Here is a 17,836-nt window from a genome sequence, read left to right as displayed (position 1 = left end):
ACAAGTCAGAGATGTTTGCATCACAAATAAACTGCCTTCCAAGTGCCTTAACACTGAATTTGGATTTGAATAGTGCTAAACGGGCCTTCACATTTGGCTATTGTGGTTTATATGACCATTCATAGCATGTTTCCACGTATCTCCATAACAAATATAAACATAATTAGCTAGTATTCAAAAATAATTTGGTTGTAAAATCCAGTGATTTCCAAACGTGTCTTCCATTTTAAGAAACACCAACATGCAAACACTCAAATTTACAGAATGCATAAATTCAGTACCAATTCATTTCAAAATTAGTCACTGCTGTACCACAGGATTCTCTGCAGGGGGCTTTCACACAACGGGATTCCATAACACACGTAAAAAATGTTACTTACTTTGCAATAATCAGATTAACTCTTACCAGGCACAGTAGCACCTTCCTTAGGGCGATCTATTCTTGGGTCTTTCATGCTCAATGTGAGCTTCTTAATGAATTTTCTCATGTTGCCTTTGTTTCCTCAGTGTGTTAAACACTCAGTGTCTAATTAACGCTCTGAGCATTAAAAGGACATTGTTGGATTCTTGCTCATTTCTAGCCCTTGGGATTCCTACTACATAGTGCGTCCCCCCCCAAATATTTATTATAGGAATGTCCTTGTTGTGGAAAGGCAGGTACAGTTCTGTAGTGTGATGTGCGAGTACCACATGGCCGTGGAAGGGAATGAAGGGGTTGAAGCTTCCTTGGGTATTTCTTCTTGTTATGAAATAAGAGTGACCTTTGCAACTCCATTTAGGTTCAGCTGCTTCTGAATTATGAGGTGCTCCTTGTGGAAAAGGCGTTTCCTATAGCCTGCCACCCTTAGAGGACCACCGAAGTTCTCTGTAGGAAAAATGACATTTTCCTCGTCTGTTGGGGGCTGCCCACGTCAGGTGAAATTTTATTATTGTCCTCGGTGCTGGAAAGAATCACTATCAGGGTCTTCCAGCTCATTACTTCCTGTCTCAAGGGTGGTGGTGGCCTTGCTCCACGTGCAGCCTCTCTGCTGTCCCCTCCGACTCCTTTTCCCTGGGAAGCAGAGGTCTCGCCTGACAGCAGAGGACTGAGCCACTGGGAATCATGGTAGGAGCATGTGGAACTCGGTGATTACAGAACGAATTCAAAGAAAATTTACTCTTTTTCATGTAAAGATTTGCTTTCTGATGTGGAGGTTCCTCAAGAAATTACGAATAGAATTACCATATGACCCAGCAATCGCTCTCCTGGGTATCTACCCCAAAAATATAAAAGCATTTCTCTATAGAGACACGTGTACGCCAATGTTCATTGCAGCTTTGTTTACGGTGGCCAAGACATGGAAACAACCAAAATGTCCTTCGATAGATGAATGGATAAAGAAGTTGTGGTACATATACACAATGGAATACTATTCGGCGTTAAGGAAAGATGATATAGGAGCATTTGTGACAACATGGATGGATCTCGAGAGAATAATGCTAAGTGAAATAAGTCAGACAGAAAAAGCAGAGAACCCTATGATTTCACTGATATGTGGTATATAAACCAAAAAGAACAAGACAAACAAATGAGAAACAAAAACTCATAGACACAGACAATAATTTAGTGGTTACCAGAGGGTAAGGGGGTGGTGGGTGGGTGATGAGGGTAAGGGGGATCAAATATATGGTGATGGAAGGAGAACTGACTCGGGGTGGTGAACACACAATGGGATTTATAGACGATGTAATACAGAATTGTACACCTGAAATCTATGTAAATTTACTAACAATTGTCACCCCAATAAAATTAATTAAAAAAAAAAAGATTTGCTTTCTGAGTTTTATATATAATTAAGAATTGACTTTTACAAAGTCCGTTAATCCCTGGGAGAGAAGTGTAAAGTACACCTACACAGTCCGTGTTTATAAGCATGTGGTGTAGGGATGTGTGCTTGTCTACAAATTAAACTCCAAATTGTCCAAATAACCACACACTGGGAAAGACCTGATGCCCAGACTCATCTCACTACAAACGAATGGCACAGCTGTGTCACCGGAGGGAAAAAGCATGGAGACATGGCTGCTGTGACTGGTGAACAAGGTGCCGAGTTTGAGTTGCCAAGTGTTAGGTGAGTGGTCTGGTCTCTGGTGTCAGGGAGCCTGTGTGCAGGCGTGCATGTGTCCACCCCCTACCCCTGTCCTCACCTCCAGACACTCTCACAGGCGGGGGGTAGAGGCTTAGGATGTGATCTGGGACACCAATTCTTTTGTTTAGGTCATTCCAATTATCCAGACCATTTCACTGTATGGATTTCATTGTATTTAATCCCCATTCTCAAATACCAGGCAATGTTAAAGGACTGAGTCATAAAATCTTTCAAGATAGTTGGTCAGATCCACAAAGGCACCTAATTGTTGAGTTTGCCTCCAAAGTCCCAGTCCAATCCAGCCGACTTCAGGTCATGTCAATTCCGTGTACTGTGACACTACATGGAAGCGTTGTTCACGGGTTGACTTTGCTCTGTCATTTAGGGTGGCTGTGGTGCTTTGCAAAGTGAATTAGGATCATGACACTCATTATCATGTCCTGACACAAAATCGTCTGTTTTAAATGAGAAACACTCAAGCAAGTCCGCGTGGAGACTCCCAACCCTGTGGGCATTTCACTGCAAACAGGAAGCAGAATGGAAATGAGACAGTCATCTCTCCTTTCAGTCAGGCCGGCTGCTAAGTGCTTTGCCCACACCACTTCACAAGTCCAGCCCTACGTACGTAAGTGCATTCAGCCAGCGGTTAGCATGTGGAGCCGCAGCTCCAACACACTGTTCACTGCCTCTGATCCCAGGAACTGCACTGCGGATATGCTTCAGCTTTTATCATCCTTTCCCCATTCCCAATTTCTGTTCTTCTGATCCCTGTCCAATAAAATGTTCCATTTTAGCCCCTCCCCTTTTCCTTCCCCGAGAACCCTCTATAGAGAAAATCAGGTCCAACTAGTCATCAGGGTATATCTACAATGACGCAGAACTTAAAGATTGCATGAATTTCCCATGTAGTGGCTTCGCCTGCCCTGAAAATGCCTCCTCTAATGATAGCCAGGAGCAGTCTCAGCCTCTTGGACGGCTCCTGAAATTCCAGCGTGGGTGGAGGGAGAGGTGAGGGGCTTCTGGGCTGGAGGAAGCCACACTGGCCTTCCTCACGTCTCCTCCAGCCAGTCGGTGCCAGCGACAGACGGGTTCCCAGCTCTTCCGGAGGACTGAGGCAGACTGCGTCCACTTCACTCTAAGCTCACCTCCACGTGTCGGTCACCAGCGGCCTTTGCAGGCTCCCAGGCTCTGGATTTCCATCTTGACATCATTTCCGATTCTCGGGTGGATGGCTCCTAGCTCTCTCCCCATCAGCGTCTCTCTCACTGGCAATCCCACGCCAGCCCGGCCACAGCAACCCTTGTCCAGAGCTAACGTGCTCCCCTAGTGAACTGAGTCTGCAACCGGTCACGCCGTATCACAACGCCGAGGGTCTCCCCTGCTGTCTACGGACGTGACTTAGCAGAAAAGATAGGGTCATCCTTTTGGGCCACGTCCCTGCCAACGGTCCCCTTCACCTGGGGAGTGGATCAGAACCTCTCTTCGTTCATTTCACAGCTTGTGAAGACGCTGGGCTGGGTGTTTGTGGCTCCCGCTCTCCTGCGTGCCTCCCTCCTCCCATCGCTTTGATTACAAAACGGATGAAAACAGATGAACAAAGCAGAAATCCCAAACTGGCCCCGTGCCGAGTGGGCTAGTGCTAAACTCTGAATAATTGCCAAGCCAATACTTCCACTAAGAAAAAGAGCTTGTCTGGCATCGAAAAGCTGAGCAGGTGCTGTGGGGGCAGGTGGCCCAGGTCCACCTACGACAGGCACTGACCGACCTGAGTTTGTGTGCAGTGTTCAAAGAGTATCCCAGACAACAAAACACAGAGGTTTGGAACGGTCCACCTGGGGTGGAAGTTGTGCTGCTGGGAGCTATCTGGGTGGCATCACTGCTGCTCTCCTTGTTCTGACAGTCTCCTGAGAGAGCAAGAATGCTGATGGCTGCGTAGCAAAGGAGCACGTCACACATGTGATTGTGGCCTTCACGTGTTCTGTGGCCGCAAACAGGTTGAGAAGCACATCGGTCTAGAATTCAATTAACATCGCCCGGAAAAGCACCTGTCCTATTGCACTTTTCCTGAAGCTAAATGTCAGTCTCTTGGCCCCAGTTGTTTTTCCCGAGACAGCTTTACCAACCCCCGGCCCCTCCTGATGTTTGCGTCCCAGGCTGCTTGGACCAAGGTGGCCCTAATGCTTTTTTCAGCCAGACTTTGACCTGAACTCAGGCGCAGATGGCAAGAAAGTGAGCTTTGCCAAAGGGGTCGCACGTCCGGGGGCTGTCACATCTGGACCCCTCACAGCTCCTTTTCTCCAGCTCACGCTCAGATATGCTTGTTGGAGTGAAAATAGTGAAAGTCCCTCACTGCATTTATTGTAATCGCCAACACAGGGAAAACGCCCCGTATTAAAAGAAAAATCTCTCACGATTACTTTTTGTATACCAATTTTTTCTGTAAGCTTATGATTTTGAGTACTTGACTGAACCCACAGTTCCATTGAATGCGTTATTTAAGAAAAATGTTTAATTGTGGCGCTATTGTCACAAACAGTCATTCTACCTTCCATGCGTCATTGAGCCCTAACACGTAGGGGTGAGGGTGACAAGATAGTGAGGGTGCAGGAGGGAGGATGGGGGTCTGCAAGCAGAGGGTCTCGCCACCCTCATGTGACAAGAGGGAGAGTGACACGGCGAACATAGGTTCACTCCAACCCTGGGAGAACTGGGGCAGTCACTGTTTTTTACCTACAAATACCACGTAAGGAGGGAGTTGATCGTAAGAGGCACAAGCTGGATCTGAACAGAGCTGAGTCCTTGCATTCCAGATCGTTCCAGGAGAGCTGAGGGTGGGAGAGTTGTGGACCGCCTCGGGGTGCTATGTATTTAAACTGGAAGATATCCAGCAATCTCCAACCCTTGTAAAGAACCTTGGTGGTAAGAAGTGGGTGTCGCCCCATCTCCCTCTCTGGACACCACCACGAGGCGGGTGCGGCTCAGGGACAGCTGTGTGGGGCACACGTCCGACAGCATCACCACAGCCTTCTCCTGTCTGCCTGTGGCCCCCGTTCCTCCTTCGGTTTGGAAAGCTAGATCGGAATGGAAAACACTACTGGAGTGAGAAAAGAAAAGTTCTGCTTTGGGGCAAAATGCTACAGATTGCATGTCAACGTGGTGGTGCGTTTGTGTTTGGTACTCTTAAGTGTTCCCAAGTGTCTGCTGGCACACTGTGGGCGTCTGGCACTGGCTTTCATTTGCCCAGAGTGTGAGAGCTGGAACGAACATCCAATACAGTCCCTGCTTCTCAAGGCAAGGAAGCTGAGCCCAGAGGACCCTGAGGGCCTCTCAGCAGCAGTCAAGGGTGGTGGGGGCTCTGGCAGCCCCCTCTTCCCCAGCCAGGCTGAGCCCCAGCCTGGGCTCACAGCGAGCCCCTCTTCCCCAGCAAGTCCCTCTCTCGCACCTCTCTCTCACACAGACAGATCATGGCTCTAGGGCACTTGTGGCAGTTTGCAGGGGGACAGGCTGTGAGGGGCCATGAGGGTGGCAGTGGCTACAAAGGGTTTCTGATGGCAAGGTCATTCCCTCTGCTTCTAACTTTCAGGAAATATCCTTGAGGTGTCCCAAGGAACCACCTTGCCTGTTTTACTTTGGTTCCTCAGGAAGGGCCAAGGTCTGGGGTGTGGGTTCCCCATGTGGGTCTGGGGGCACCAAGCTCTTTCTCCTTAGGAGACCCTGCTCCTTGCAGGGTGAGCTGGGGGGTGGTTGGCTGCACAGCCCCTCTCAGGCCTATGGGTGTCCCAGCTGTGGCCACCCAGGCCACACTGAGTCCTGTGCCTAGCCACTCTGTCCCTGTGACTGGACTGTGTGCTGCCCCATGGCTTGGCCCCGATGTGGCCTCTGTACGGTGGGCAGTGGCCTTCCCAAACAATCTTGCGCCTGCTGTGTTTCTTTCTGTCTCCCTGGCCCCTTGAGTCTGAGAGTCTCTCTCTCTCTCTCTCTCTCTCTCTCTCTCTCTCTCTCTCTCTCTCTCTGATGGTCCTCTTTGCTGTCTCTGGCTCATTTGCATGCTGGCATTCTCCCATTGCCTGGCTCTCTCCTTTCAGTGTAACAATGCATCTGTCTCCAAGGAGGAGGGGACCTGGACATCGCAACAAAGGCTGCCAAAGAAGGGCAGGCTCTCTGCTGATAGAGGTGGTCTCCTCATCTAGGGGCTGCTGGCGAGCTCCCAGCTACCCCCACTGATCCAATTGGGGGTCAGCTTACTGAGGGACACTTCCCCTGCCCGAGTCCTGAACGCATGGCCTGGCCTTTCCCATGATGGCCTTTCCCATGAGCTCAGGGGCTCATCTCTGAAACACGGCACCCCATTGGGAGTAGGGCTCCTGCCCTAGGAGACTTTTTCTTTTTTTTCTTTCTTTTTTTTGTGGGGGAATATTGGGGAACAGTGTGTTTTTCCAGGACCCATCAGCCCCATATCAAGTCATTGTTTTTCAATCTAGTTGTGGGGGGCGTAGCTCAGCTCCAAGTCAAGTTGCTGTTTTCAATCTACCTGTGGAGGGAGCAGCTCACTGGCCCATGTGGGACTCGAACCAGCGACCTTGGTGTTATGAGCACCGTACTCTAATCACTGAGCAAACTGGCCGCCCAGGAGCCCCTTTTCTGCTCCCTGGCCAAACTCTGGGATCTCTCAAAGTCAGTCAGCACTGGTGTTCCGGCCACGTTTCTCCCTGTCTGGAAAGAGCAACACTGTCACTATGCCCAGTCAAACGTGCCACCATGATAAGCGTGTCCGTTTCCTCAACAACCCTGTGCAGGTGCTGGGGTCTGGGGAGAGGCCAGCTGGCGTCCGAGGACCCCCTCACCGTCCTCTCAGCTGACCAGCTGGACTCTGGGCAGAGTACTTAACTTTCTTGTGCCCCAGTGTCCTTGTCTGGACAATGGGAACATGAACAGTGCCACCTCCAAGGAGTGTATGAAGTTTGAAGGCGGCATTGTATGCAGAACCCCTAGAACAATACGTGATCCCCAGTGAGCCTGAGAATATTAGCTCCTAATGTCACCATCACCACCATAAATAGTGGCTGCAGAGTTGTAGACAAGTGGCGAAGCTTACTTTAGAGGCTCTGCTTAAATAATCAAGCCATATTAACTATATTTAAAAATGCCAAACACAGTAGTGGGAACATATAGGCTTAAACTCATATTTAACTCCTTACCAAAATCGCACCAAACTTGTTTCAGGAGGGAGTACGACGGTGGAGGCTATGGTCTAGAAGTATATTGTGCACCCCCGTGCGGTGTGTTTATTTATAAACATTGTACGTTGCATGTACATTGTATAAATGTGTATTGTATAAACATGCGTTGTATCACATTGTGTACACTTTGTATAAATGTGTTGTTAAGCGGCTACAAAGCCTTTAACACCCTCATTGAGGAGGGATTTTAGGAGATTTTTCCATGGGTCATGACAGTGAACTGACTGTCACTATAGTTCTGGTTGTCAGTGTCTCTTCTGAGGAAACAGGGAAATGAAGAAGGGAAGTTCAAGGCCGGTTGGTTATGCGGAGGGTGGCTGCCTTTCTCTCTTCATGTACCACAAGAGGGTGTGTGTGGTTACAAAACCCAGGCAGGCAGAGATGTTAAAGGAAGAAGGCATCTGGAATGATCACAGCTTCAGCCTGGGCAGGGTGGTCACAGCTGAGGGGCAGAACAATTCCAGGGAGGCAGAGCATGCTGGGCCCCACTGCTGGGGGTCCCCCCGAGCTGGAGCTCTGAGCCTCGCTCTCGGGCCCGGGTCAGTCCAGGCTGCGCTGGTGGGAAACAGCAGAGTTCCATACAGGCCCACCTGCTGGCTGGTGACCAGGACGGGAATGAGGCCCACTTGCCCAGGTGTTGGCTGCATCTGCTCCAGGAGGGCAGCCTTAGAGAGTCGGGGTTGATTATGCTGGTTATGGGTGCACTGGAGGTGGTGACCATTTTAAAGCCCGTTCTTAGGGCTCTACAATTCTGGATAAAACAACCATGTCCTTTTTCTCCTCTCGCCTCCTTCCACCCTTCCCAAAACCAAGTACCTCGGACACACAGCTGTTCATAGCTTCTAAGATTCAAGAATTAACTTCAGACAAGCCACTCTTAATAATCAGAATTTCCTCCCTCTCTCCTTAGAGAATTATAAAATTACTGAGAATTGTTGGGTAAGAAGGGCCCCTAAGCGATGAGTTTCTATTTGATCCTTCACACATGTACGCACTGAGATCGTTTTGGGGAGAGAAGCCTCCCATTCATTCTCTCCAAGCCCTTCATCATTTTATGCATCAGTGAAACTGTGACTGTTAGCACAGACGAGTAAGGGAGTTCATGGCGGCCACTAAGAGAGGCTCTACATAGAATTCAGGAGGCAGACATGAATCTCTGAGTCCCAGCCTGTTCAGCACTGGTTAACTGGTCACACACTCACAGTGAGCAAGATGGATGCCTGGTTTCCAGCTGGAGGGAACTGTGGTGTCTGAGTGCGGGGACAGGAACAGCCCCAATCATGGTAGCCCTCTCCCCCCACCAGCCCAGGACTCTCGATGTCACTGTCAGAGGAGCATATGCCTCACTCTTTCAAGAAAGTTGATTGGACAGCGAGAGCAGTGGCATCCACCCCCCCGCCCCGCCCAGAGTGCTCCTTGCAGGTGTTTACCCGAGGGGCATTTGGGGATGAGGCTTACTGAGCACCTCCTGACCAGAGCAAGCATCCGACCACCGTGCTGGTCCTGCTGTCCAGGCGGAGGCCCAGAGCACAGCCCTGAGGAGGTTCCAAGGGCGGGTTACCCAGCAGGGCAGTCGAGTGACCCTCCAGCGTGAGGGTCAGAGAGCAGGTTCCCAGCTGCCCCTCCAGCACCTACTGCTTCTCATGCAGCCTGGCCCACGACGGCACTTTACACCCGTACCCCATATGACACTATGTACCGTCACACTTGAAACTGTTTTCACTGATTGTTACTGCACTTCACTGAATGTTACTTAAAGAGGTAACCCTCCGGGATCACTCAGACAAGACCGAACTTTGGTTAAAGCACTAGACTAGATATTGTCTCTCAGCTTGCTTCTGGTACAAGTGTAACGCAACATGTGTGTCTTAGAACCAGACTCATGGCTTATCGTCCCCTGTGTAGGGCAGAACCTGGGACTTTGGGCAGGGAACATTACATACTGGTGTTGGTACCCAAGTTCCCAAAATTGTCTCTCCGGCACCAAGCACCCCTGCCAACCTCCAGGGTGGGGTCCTCAAAGCTCAGTGGCTGGGGGACCTGCCTTTCCTGGGAGCCTGGGCAGTGGTTCTGGGAACATGGCAGGGCGGGGGTGCCTGGCCTGCTCTCCAGGAGCAGCTGCTAACAGTGCAGTTAGGATAACTAAGTGTCGTGCCCTGGGCCTGGAGCTCAGGACCATGGTCCAGCAGGACCAGGCGTCTGCTGTATGGGCAGGGCCTTGGGCCCAGCAGGAGAGCAAACAGCATTTACAGGGACTCTTGGAATCTTCTTTTTAAAGATGAGTCCCTGAATCCAGACCACATCCAAGACAGCATTTGAATTTAATGAAGCCACTGATGGCGCCTGGTCCTGGGTCCCCTGACCCACCTTAGCCCCACCCAGCACAGGTGATGGCGCAAGGGTACGTAATGAGCCTCAGGATGGCAGTGCCTTGGGTGTGATGGATGGCTGGCAGCCCTCATGCTGCTCTGTGCCCTCCATCATCCAGTCGGGGTGGTTAGTGGACTGTCAGAGAAGAATAACTTAGTGGCTGTGGCTTTAACTCATGTGCTGCAACTGGGCTCAAATGACTGTCACAGAATGGCGGTGCTCCCTGCACGGCGAGCTCGCGGGGACACCGTGAGAGAACACGCTGAGGCGGGACGCACCCACACCCTTCACCTTCCATGAGGGCTGGGGCGGGCAGGGAGCAGGGGCGGCAGGGAACACACCACCACTCGCCACGCGGGGGACCTCTGAGAGGGTGGCGGGAAGACAGAGCCGTGGAGGTTGGAGGCAGGGGTTGCCTGTGGCTCATGGGGCCGCAGGGGGCACAGTGGCTTCCTTGGGTGTGGTTGGAGAAACAGAATTGGAAGGAAAGAGAGGAAACGAAATAAAATGCAGGTGCCAGGAGAGAAACGAGTCTGCAGGAGTTCTAGAAGGAGACGCTTAGGGACCTGTGATGCTGAGCTTTGCAAACACCGAGTTTCCGCCTGGACTGTGTATTACCTCAGGGAGGGTTGAAAGGAAGATGATGGAGATTGTGGTCTAAACCCTCCCACCTGCTCCCAAGAATGTGCAATAGATATTTGAAAATAAATGAAGGCATTGGCGGTGAAGATGGTGGGAGAAACAGTCATCCCCGATTGGGGTTCCTTGTTCTGTGTCCCTCACCTGGCCGGGCTGCAAGGAGCCGACCTCTGTCTGACACATATTTACTGAACATCGGGATTGGGCATGAGGCGTGCGTCGTGTGCCTCCGAGAGGGCCACTGTACAGCACTCGCCGTGCCCCCGAGGTGTGTGCGGGCCTGCCTCCTGGGTGCTGTGACAGGACCACCACAGTGATGGGAGCGACCGTCTACAACCCCCGGGGACTTGCTGTGGATCGGTGCTGGGCTGAGTGCTTTTGAACTCTGTAAAATGTTTCTCCCCCCAACTGACACCAAAGTGAGTTTCAGAGATTTTCCTGCATCTGATACTTCACAGCGCCCACAGACTCTTCTCCGAACGCTGAGAAAGGTAATTTGCATTAGCAGTCAGAAGCCTGGGCATGGGGTAAGAATAGTTCCCAACATGTGAGCAATGCTACGAAGGTATTTTTCCAGTGAACAAAGGGGAAGCAGCATGAGAAAGCAGACGGTCACTGGTGTGAAAGGGCCAGAGGTGACGGCGATGCCAGCCCCGCCCTGGTTCTGAGCCCCGCGCGTGCAGCCGAGGGCCTGAGCCTCCGACCTCCGTCTGCGTGGCGCGGCCTGGGTGTCCACACGGGCACCTATCTCTGCTTAAAGTCGCCGAGACCAGACGACGCACATTCACTTCCGTCCCGCCAGCCTCCCTAGCGAGAAGCTGCCCGCAAACTGCCACCCAACATTCATTTGCACCTCCCGCTGATGCTCCCTCGGCACAGTGTTCAGCGCCAACCCGGGAAGGGCCCGCGGACCCCGGCGGCCTCCCTGTTCGCGGCCGCGGCCCGGTGCTCCAGCTGCCCTGTCCGCCTGCCGCTGACGTCATCGCAGACACCCCTGCCTTCACTCGTCCTCCCCCCACGCCAAGTCCGCGTGTTGATATTCTCCGCACGCCCAGGGCTCTGCCTCCAAGGCCCGGCGCGCGCTCGCAGTGCGGCCGGGACCAGCCAGGGGCGCGTGGGGCGCTACTTACGGCCACCGGAGCAGAGGGGCTGCCGGCTGCGCGTGCCGCTCACGGTCGTCCTAGCATCCGGCAGCCACCTGAGAATTCTCACCTGGGGCAATAGGTGACTTTTGCTCCTGCTGGGCGCGTGGCCGGGCAGCCGGATGTCGAAGAGGGCCTGGAGCGCGGCCTGCGCGGCCTGGCCCTTGGCCAGCTTCTTGCTGCGTCCCGAGCCTTCAAACGTCCTCCCGTCCACGCTCACGGCCATGACGAACCTGCGGGGCCGCTCGGACAGGCACACGTACCGCAGGCCGGCGCGCAGCTGGTTCAGCAGCACCACGGGGTTCCTGTCCCCCGGCGCCACCAGGTCCAGCGTGCGGCGCAGCAGCCGCCCCCGCCGGAGCGCCGCCGACAGCAGCTGGGGCTCGGCCGGCCGGCGGCCCGGGAAGGCCGCGCTGGGCGCCGCGGGCTCGAACTCCTTGAACAGAGTGTCGGGGAAGTCGGCCTGGTCGGAGGTGAAGTCCGTGCAGGGGCTGGGGCCGCTCCCCATGGCCAGGTGCGCCTGGCACGCGTTGGGGAACTGCACGAAGGAGCGCAGGGCCAGCTCGGCCGCCCGCATCTTGGCCTTCTTCTTGGTGGGCCCCGTGCCCTCGAACGTCAGCCCGTTCACCTCGACGGCCACGGCAAACACGGGCGCATGCACCGGGCCGGTCTGGGACACCATCCGGTACTGCAGGCCCGGCCGCAGCTCGTGCAGCTGGACCAGTGCGTTCTTGGGTGCCACTGACCAGGACAGCGTCTTCCAGATCAGCTGCACTTGGCACAGGTGGCCCCCGTTGCCCTCCTCCAGGGGCCTTTTCCTCTTCACGCCGGGCACGCCTTCGCGGGCCCTGTCGCCGGAGGGCAGCGGACGGGCCTCCAGGTTGCTTACATTCCGGTTCTCCTTCACGTCCGCGCTGCTGGTACCTGCAGGTGAGAACAGACAGCGTGACGCACGGCCCTCAGGTCGCCTGATGGCAGACGCCCCTGCCGGGGACCATACTGCACACGTGAGCCCGGCTGTCAGCTGGCACCCTCTCCGGGCCTTTGGGGGCACCGTCTGTTTCCACGCTGACCAGAGATTCTAACCCTTCCTGACCCCAGAAAGCGGGGTGTGGACGCAAGAGGAGCGGGACTCGCTCACGGCTGCTCCTCCTGCTGCTCTGAGTGCTGATGTCACAAGGCTGAGGACAGCCGATCTTCTGCCCCTCTCTCCCAAAGCCACCGCCAAAACCAAATGAACACGTGGCCCTTTCTTTCAGCTTGGGGCAATGCTGAGGGCCTCACAGGCCTTCCCTATAGTGTGGTGGTGACCAAGCTGTGGTGTGGTAATAGGCTGGGACACCTGGTAGCACTTATGCCCCATGACCAGGTCTATGTACTACAATGTGGGGGGATCTCAGAACTACAGTGTTCTATGATAAAAGCAACTTGCAGAGTAATACATAAAGTGGGGTGTCATGAACGTAAATGGTAACAGCACAGACATCACACCGTTGTTTGTGTAATACGGTGATGAATCTTAGATACCCCTTTCCCAGGAAACAAGGAGGACATGTGATGGGGCCCACAAGGGGGCTTCCACTGTACCACTGTAGCTCTGCTCTTTTACATCTTTTGGAAGAAATGATAGGATTTAAGTTTAGCAAAGTCATAATCTGCTAACTGTGGGTGATGGATTCACGTAATGATAATTTAGCTGTTCAAGACTGGCTGTTTTGGACCACTCTTCACCAGTGAGGCTGTCCCCTTTAGAAATCCTCAGCGAGGACCCCCACAGAACCACATGGCTAGAATCCCTGTTGCCTCCTGGTGGCACCACTGGTGGAGAATAATAATGAGAAAGGGCACAGAAGATTCTTGGCCCCCCAGGTGCCCCCCACCCTCGACAAGATTCTTGTCTGGATTCTGGGGCTGCGGTCCTCCCAGCTTGGGTGATGCCTCCTGCCTCCATTCCCACCAGTCCAACTGGCGGTTTTCCTGGCGGTGAGAGGGTGTTTTGAAGGTGCTAAAACCTCCACTGCCCACGAGCTTTGCTCTCTAAGTTGTGGCAGTTCTGTTAGTATTTTCTTGAGCAGTTTGCTGCTATAAAACATTAGGTCTGCAGAAGTAATTTGTTCAAAGGAGTCAACCTGAGAGTTTCAATGTTAGAGGTGGATGGCGTCACTTGTAGTCAAAACAATTACCTCCTGGCATCAAGAACCACATGACACCCTCCTCTGTGAATCACTATGCATTTGTGTCCACACTGCCAGGAACTCTGCCATGGGGGTGTTTCAGGCCCAGGCCAGTAGGTCGGATTAACCAGGCAGTTTCCCAAATTAAATGTAAAGATGGGGAAAAAAAAGAAAAAAGAAAAAAAGAGATCCCAGCCGAAAGGCCCCCACAGCAGAAGGTCTAGAAAGTTGCTGGGAGCTCTAATTTCTTACTGATTTCTTGTGGTGTGGGGGTCGGGGGACTGGCATATCAGATGGGTTCTGTTGCCTTTTCAGGTAGAAAGGTATATCTTGGAGCAGCAGCCCTCTCGGCTCCCCGGCCCCCTGCTCCTGCCATCTGCACTGAGATTGCTTCCATGCTCTGCTCTGCCACAATGCTCAATTGCCAATGATGACGGTCATTATGAAATTCTCCCATGGCACAGACACAATTATCAGATAACTAAAAATGGTAAAAACTATCCTGCACACAGTAGCTAGAATCTCTGGGTGCCATGTTACCCAATGGCTTTTGCAAACAATCAGACTGGGGATCAGGCTCTCGGGTCAAGCAGATAAGGGTCAGAGTCCACTCCATCCTTTATGTAAATGTGACCTTGAGCAAGTCCCTCAACCTATCCAAATTCCATTTTCTTAAGATGGAAAAGGTAGGTTTTAATAAATCTTGCCTTATAAGATTATTATGAGGTTGGACTAAAGGAACACATGTAATAGGCTCAGCAAAAACCCTGACATATAGGAAAGTCGTAACAGATTTTTTGAAAATACAGTCATTCTCCTTATCTATGGTAGACATGTTCCAAGACCCCCAGTGGAGGCCTGAAACCATGGCTAGCACTGAATTCCACACATGCATACCTATGATAAAGTTTAATTTATACATTAGGCATAGTAAGAGATTAATAGCAATAACTGATAATAAAACAGAAAATTGTAACAATAGACTGCAATGAAAGTGAGACGAATTTGCCTTCTCTCTCTCTCTCTCTGATAGCCTATCTGATAACTGGGACGGCTACTAAGTGACTAATGGGCTTGAAGCGTCCACAGAGTATACATTGGATGGACAAAGGGATGAGTCACGTCCTGGGTGGGATGGAGTGGGACAGCACAACATTTCATCACGATTCTCAGAATGGCGCACAATTTAAAACATAATAATTGTTTATTTTTGGAATTTTCCACCTAATATTTTCAGATCAAAGTTAACCAGGGGTAACTGAAACTGTGGAAAGTGAGACTGAGGATAAAGGGGCGGGGCTAGTGTAGTAGGAAAGAGAGAGACAGACACTTGTAAGCCATTTCTTTTTGTCCAGGCCCAGCTGCTCTCCCTGATTATTTTAGATGTTGGAATCCTGCAGAAAATAGGGGTCCCAGGGCTGTGGGGCCAGGCTGGAAGACAAACACTGATTCTCGCAAAGTCTTCCCAGAACCTCCCAAGTGTCAGTAATCTGGTTCCTGGGTCAAATGAGGGGAAAGTGGCCCTTGCCTTTAGACGCTCGGTTCAGTGGGAGAAGCAGACAGATAGATACTTGTGATCGCACAAAGTGACGTGCTCTACCAGCGGCTCTTGGGACCCAGAGGAAGGAGGGCAGAGACATCTGCCCAAGTCGAAGCTGCGTGAAGAAATGCCAGCTGGTTCTTGAAAACCTGCCACCAGTTTGCCGGGTCCTCGAGTGAGCTTTCTACAGGCGTCAGCTGTGGTGTCACAGTTCACATCTCCTTCCACATGGCGGTCCACAGGGCGGCCATACCTCCCCTGATGCAGGAAATGAGCCTCACTTTCTCTTCATTTCCTTAATAGTTTTCACTCACTCTGTGGTCAGGAGAAAACCTGGAGGTAACAATTCAGGAAGCCAAAAACGCTCTCCCTCCTGACCGTAGGCTGGAGATGCTTCCTGCTTCCGTGGGTCTCGGCATGACAGAGGCAGATGGCCATCGCCCCTTCTGCTCCCTGGCCCCGAGGGTCACCTTTAGGATGGGGGGGTTTGTGCCCAGCAGGTTCCTGTCCTGGCTGTCTTGTGCAAACCCCCCTGGGGCATGTCGCTAGCATTTAACCCTTTCCCTGTGCACTTACGCAGCCTGGGACTGTCTGGTTTCTGCTCAGGAAATGCAAAAAGGAATTGGACGTGGCCTCACTGGTGATCAACCCACAGACTCGCCTGTGTGAATGGGGAATGGGGGGTGGAGTGTGCGTGGGGTGTGTGTGCGGGTGGGGGTTTCACACCACTTCGGAGCCATCAGGCAGGCAGGTGCTTTCCTGGGTCTCAAGTGATTGTGATGTGTCCTATCACTTTCAGAGGCCCAGCCTTGCCTGGGAGCCGAGCCCAGGCTCACGTATACTGTGAGCCCTGGCCGGTCACCTCTGGGAGAGAAGAGCATGGCCGGGACTCCATGTACTTGGGGGCTGGCATCTGGTTGGTGTGCAGACGGACCGGGCCACACTGGGCTTTTGTGAGGCTCAGTGGGGACAGTGTGTAAAGCGAGGTGGCTCTGGCTTGTCGATGTGTGAGAAGCACAGACAGGAGGGGGCCACGGGGCCTGGTGACTCTGTCCTGGCGTTGCCGGTGGTGAACAGGCCTGACACCGGTGGCTCCTGGGTCAGGCCCAGCATCAGGATCAGAAGCCTCCTTTCAAAGACCTGTCTCATGGGGCTGCAGGCCGAGCTGAGCAGATGTGGCCAGAGGGCCGCCCTCCCTCCAGCCCCCGAGCAAAGGGGGTGGGCTGTGCAGACTCCACGCCTCACGGGCACCCTTATGTCTGGGGGAACGCACAGAGGTGGTGGGGCTGGGTCAGTGACCACTCCCCTCAGAGTTCCAAGAAGAAAGCTTGCAGGACCACCAGCTTTGGCACAAAGGCTAAATAGCATGGCATAGTCCGGCACATCATCAGCCGGGACCCGCCCTGCTGACCACTGGCTTCCAGGTGGGCTCATGGGCACTGTCCTTGCTCAGGCTGAGTCTCTGTCTGCCTACTGAAGCCTGAGCCCAGCTCAGTCCTGGACACTGCAGCTCTGCTCCAGGCAGCAGCAGAGATGGGGGCGGGAGAGATGGTCCTGAATGGTGAACCCACCCAGACATAGGCATTTGCAGGCTGACAGATAACAACAGGGGCTTCAAAGCCAGGGTATGTGTCCTTCTACCAGCCACCCTCCCTCTGCACACACGTGTGTACACACTGCACACACATGCACATGCAGTGAACACCTACCTCATGTAACGCACACATCACACACACACCCATCACACACTCATTACACACACCCATCACACACACAGAGACCCAACATACACACATAACACACACACCCATCACACACTCATCACACACTCATCACACACTCATCATACACACCCATCACACACCCATCACACACACACTCACCCATCACACACTCATCACACACATACCCATCACACACTCATTACACACTCATCATACACACACACCCATCACACACCCATCACACACACACTCACCCATCACACACTCACCACACACTCATTACACACACCCATCACACACTCATTACACACACCCATTACACACACAGAGACCCAACATACGCACATAACACACACACCCATCACACACCCATCACACATACACTCACCCATCACACACTCATCACACACATACCCATCACACACTCATTACACACTCATCATACACACACACCCATCACACACCCATCACACACATACACAGGCCCTTCCAGGGAAGTGGCCTTCACTCCTCTTCTATCTTCCAGTGGCATTTGGGCAGCAAACTGACAGACTTCATGGGCAAAACTTGTGTCAAGTGTGAAGACAAGGCCATCATCTGGAGCATCATCTCTGAGCAGTGTATGAGGAGAGGGTTTTCTGAGTATGTTCACAGCATGTATTACAAAGGGGGTGACTAATTCACTGGTAGAAAGTACTATTTTCTGAGCATTTCAAAGGCATTTTAGTATGTAATAAACAATTAAAAGTCATGCTTATCTGAGGGTTTCCACCTGTCACCAGTGAGCAGACTCAAGGAAAATAGCCTTAATCCCTAGTAGTGGCAAACTTTGACTGAGCCTTTACAGATCCTAGGCCCTTGCCTAAAACATCTTCATA

The 17,836-nt window shown here is 52.4% G+C and overlaps 1 protein-coding gene across 3 annotated transcripts in view; it reads right to left on the bottom strand.

Moving 5' to 3' along the window:
• The window catches only part of ADARB2 (adenosine deaminase RNA specific B2 (inactive)), a 415,421-nt gene that overhangs the window by 115,511 nt on the left and 282,074 nt on the right, over positions 1 to 17,836 (bottom strand). For all 3 annotated transcript variants that reach the window (XM_081062451.1, XM_081062453.1, XM_081062452.1), the window contains one exon: positions 11,591 to 12,444. In XM_081062451.1, the coding sequence (XP_080918577.1) occupies positions 11,591 to 12,444 (854 nt within the window). The remainder of the gene's footprint in view (positions 1 to 11,590; positions 12,445 to 17,836) is intronic.

The sequence above is a fragment of the Rhinolophus hipposideros genome (genome assembly GCF_964194185.1).
Source record: "Rhinolophus hipposideros genome assembly, chromosome: 1".
Lineage (NCBI taxonomy): Eukaryota > Metazoa > Chordata > Mammalia > Chiroptera > Rhinolophidae > Rhinolophus > Rhinolophus hipposideros.
This window is presented reverse-complemented; position numbering and strand designations above follow the sequence as displayed.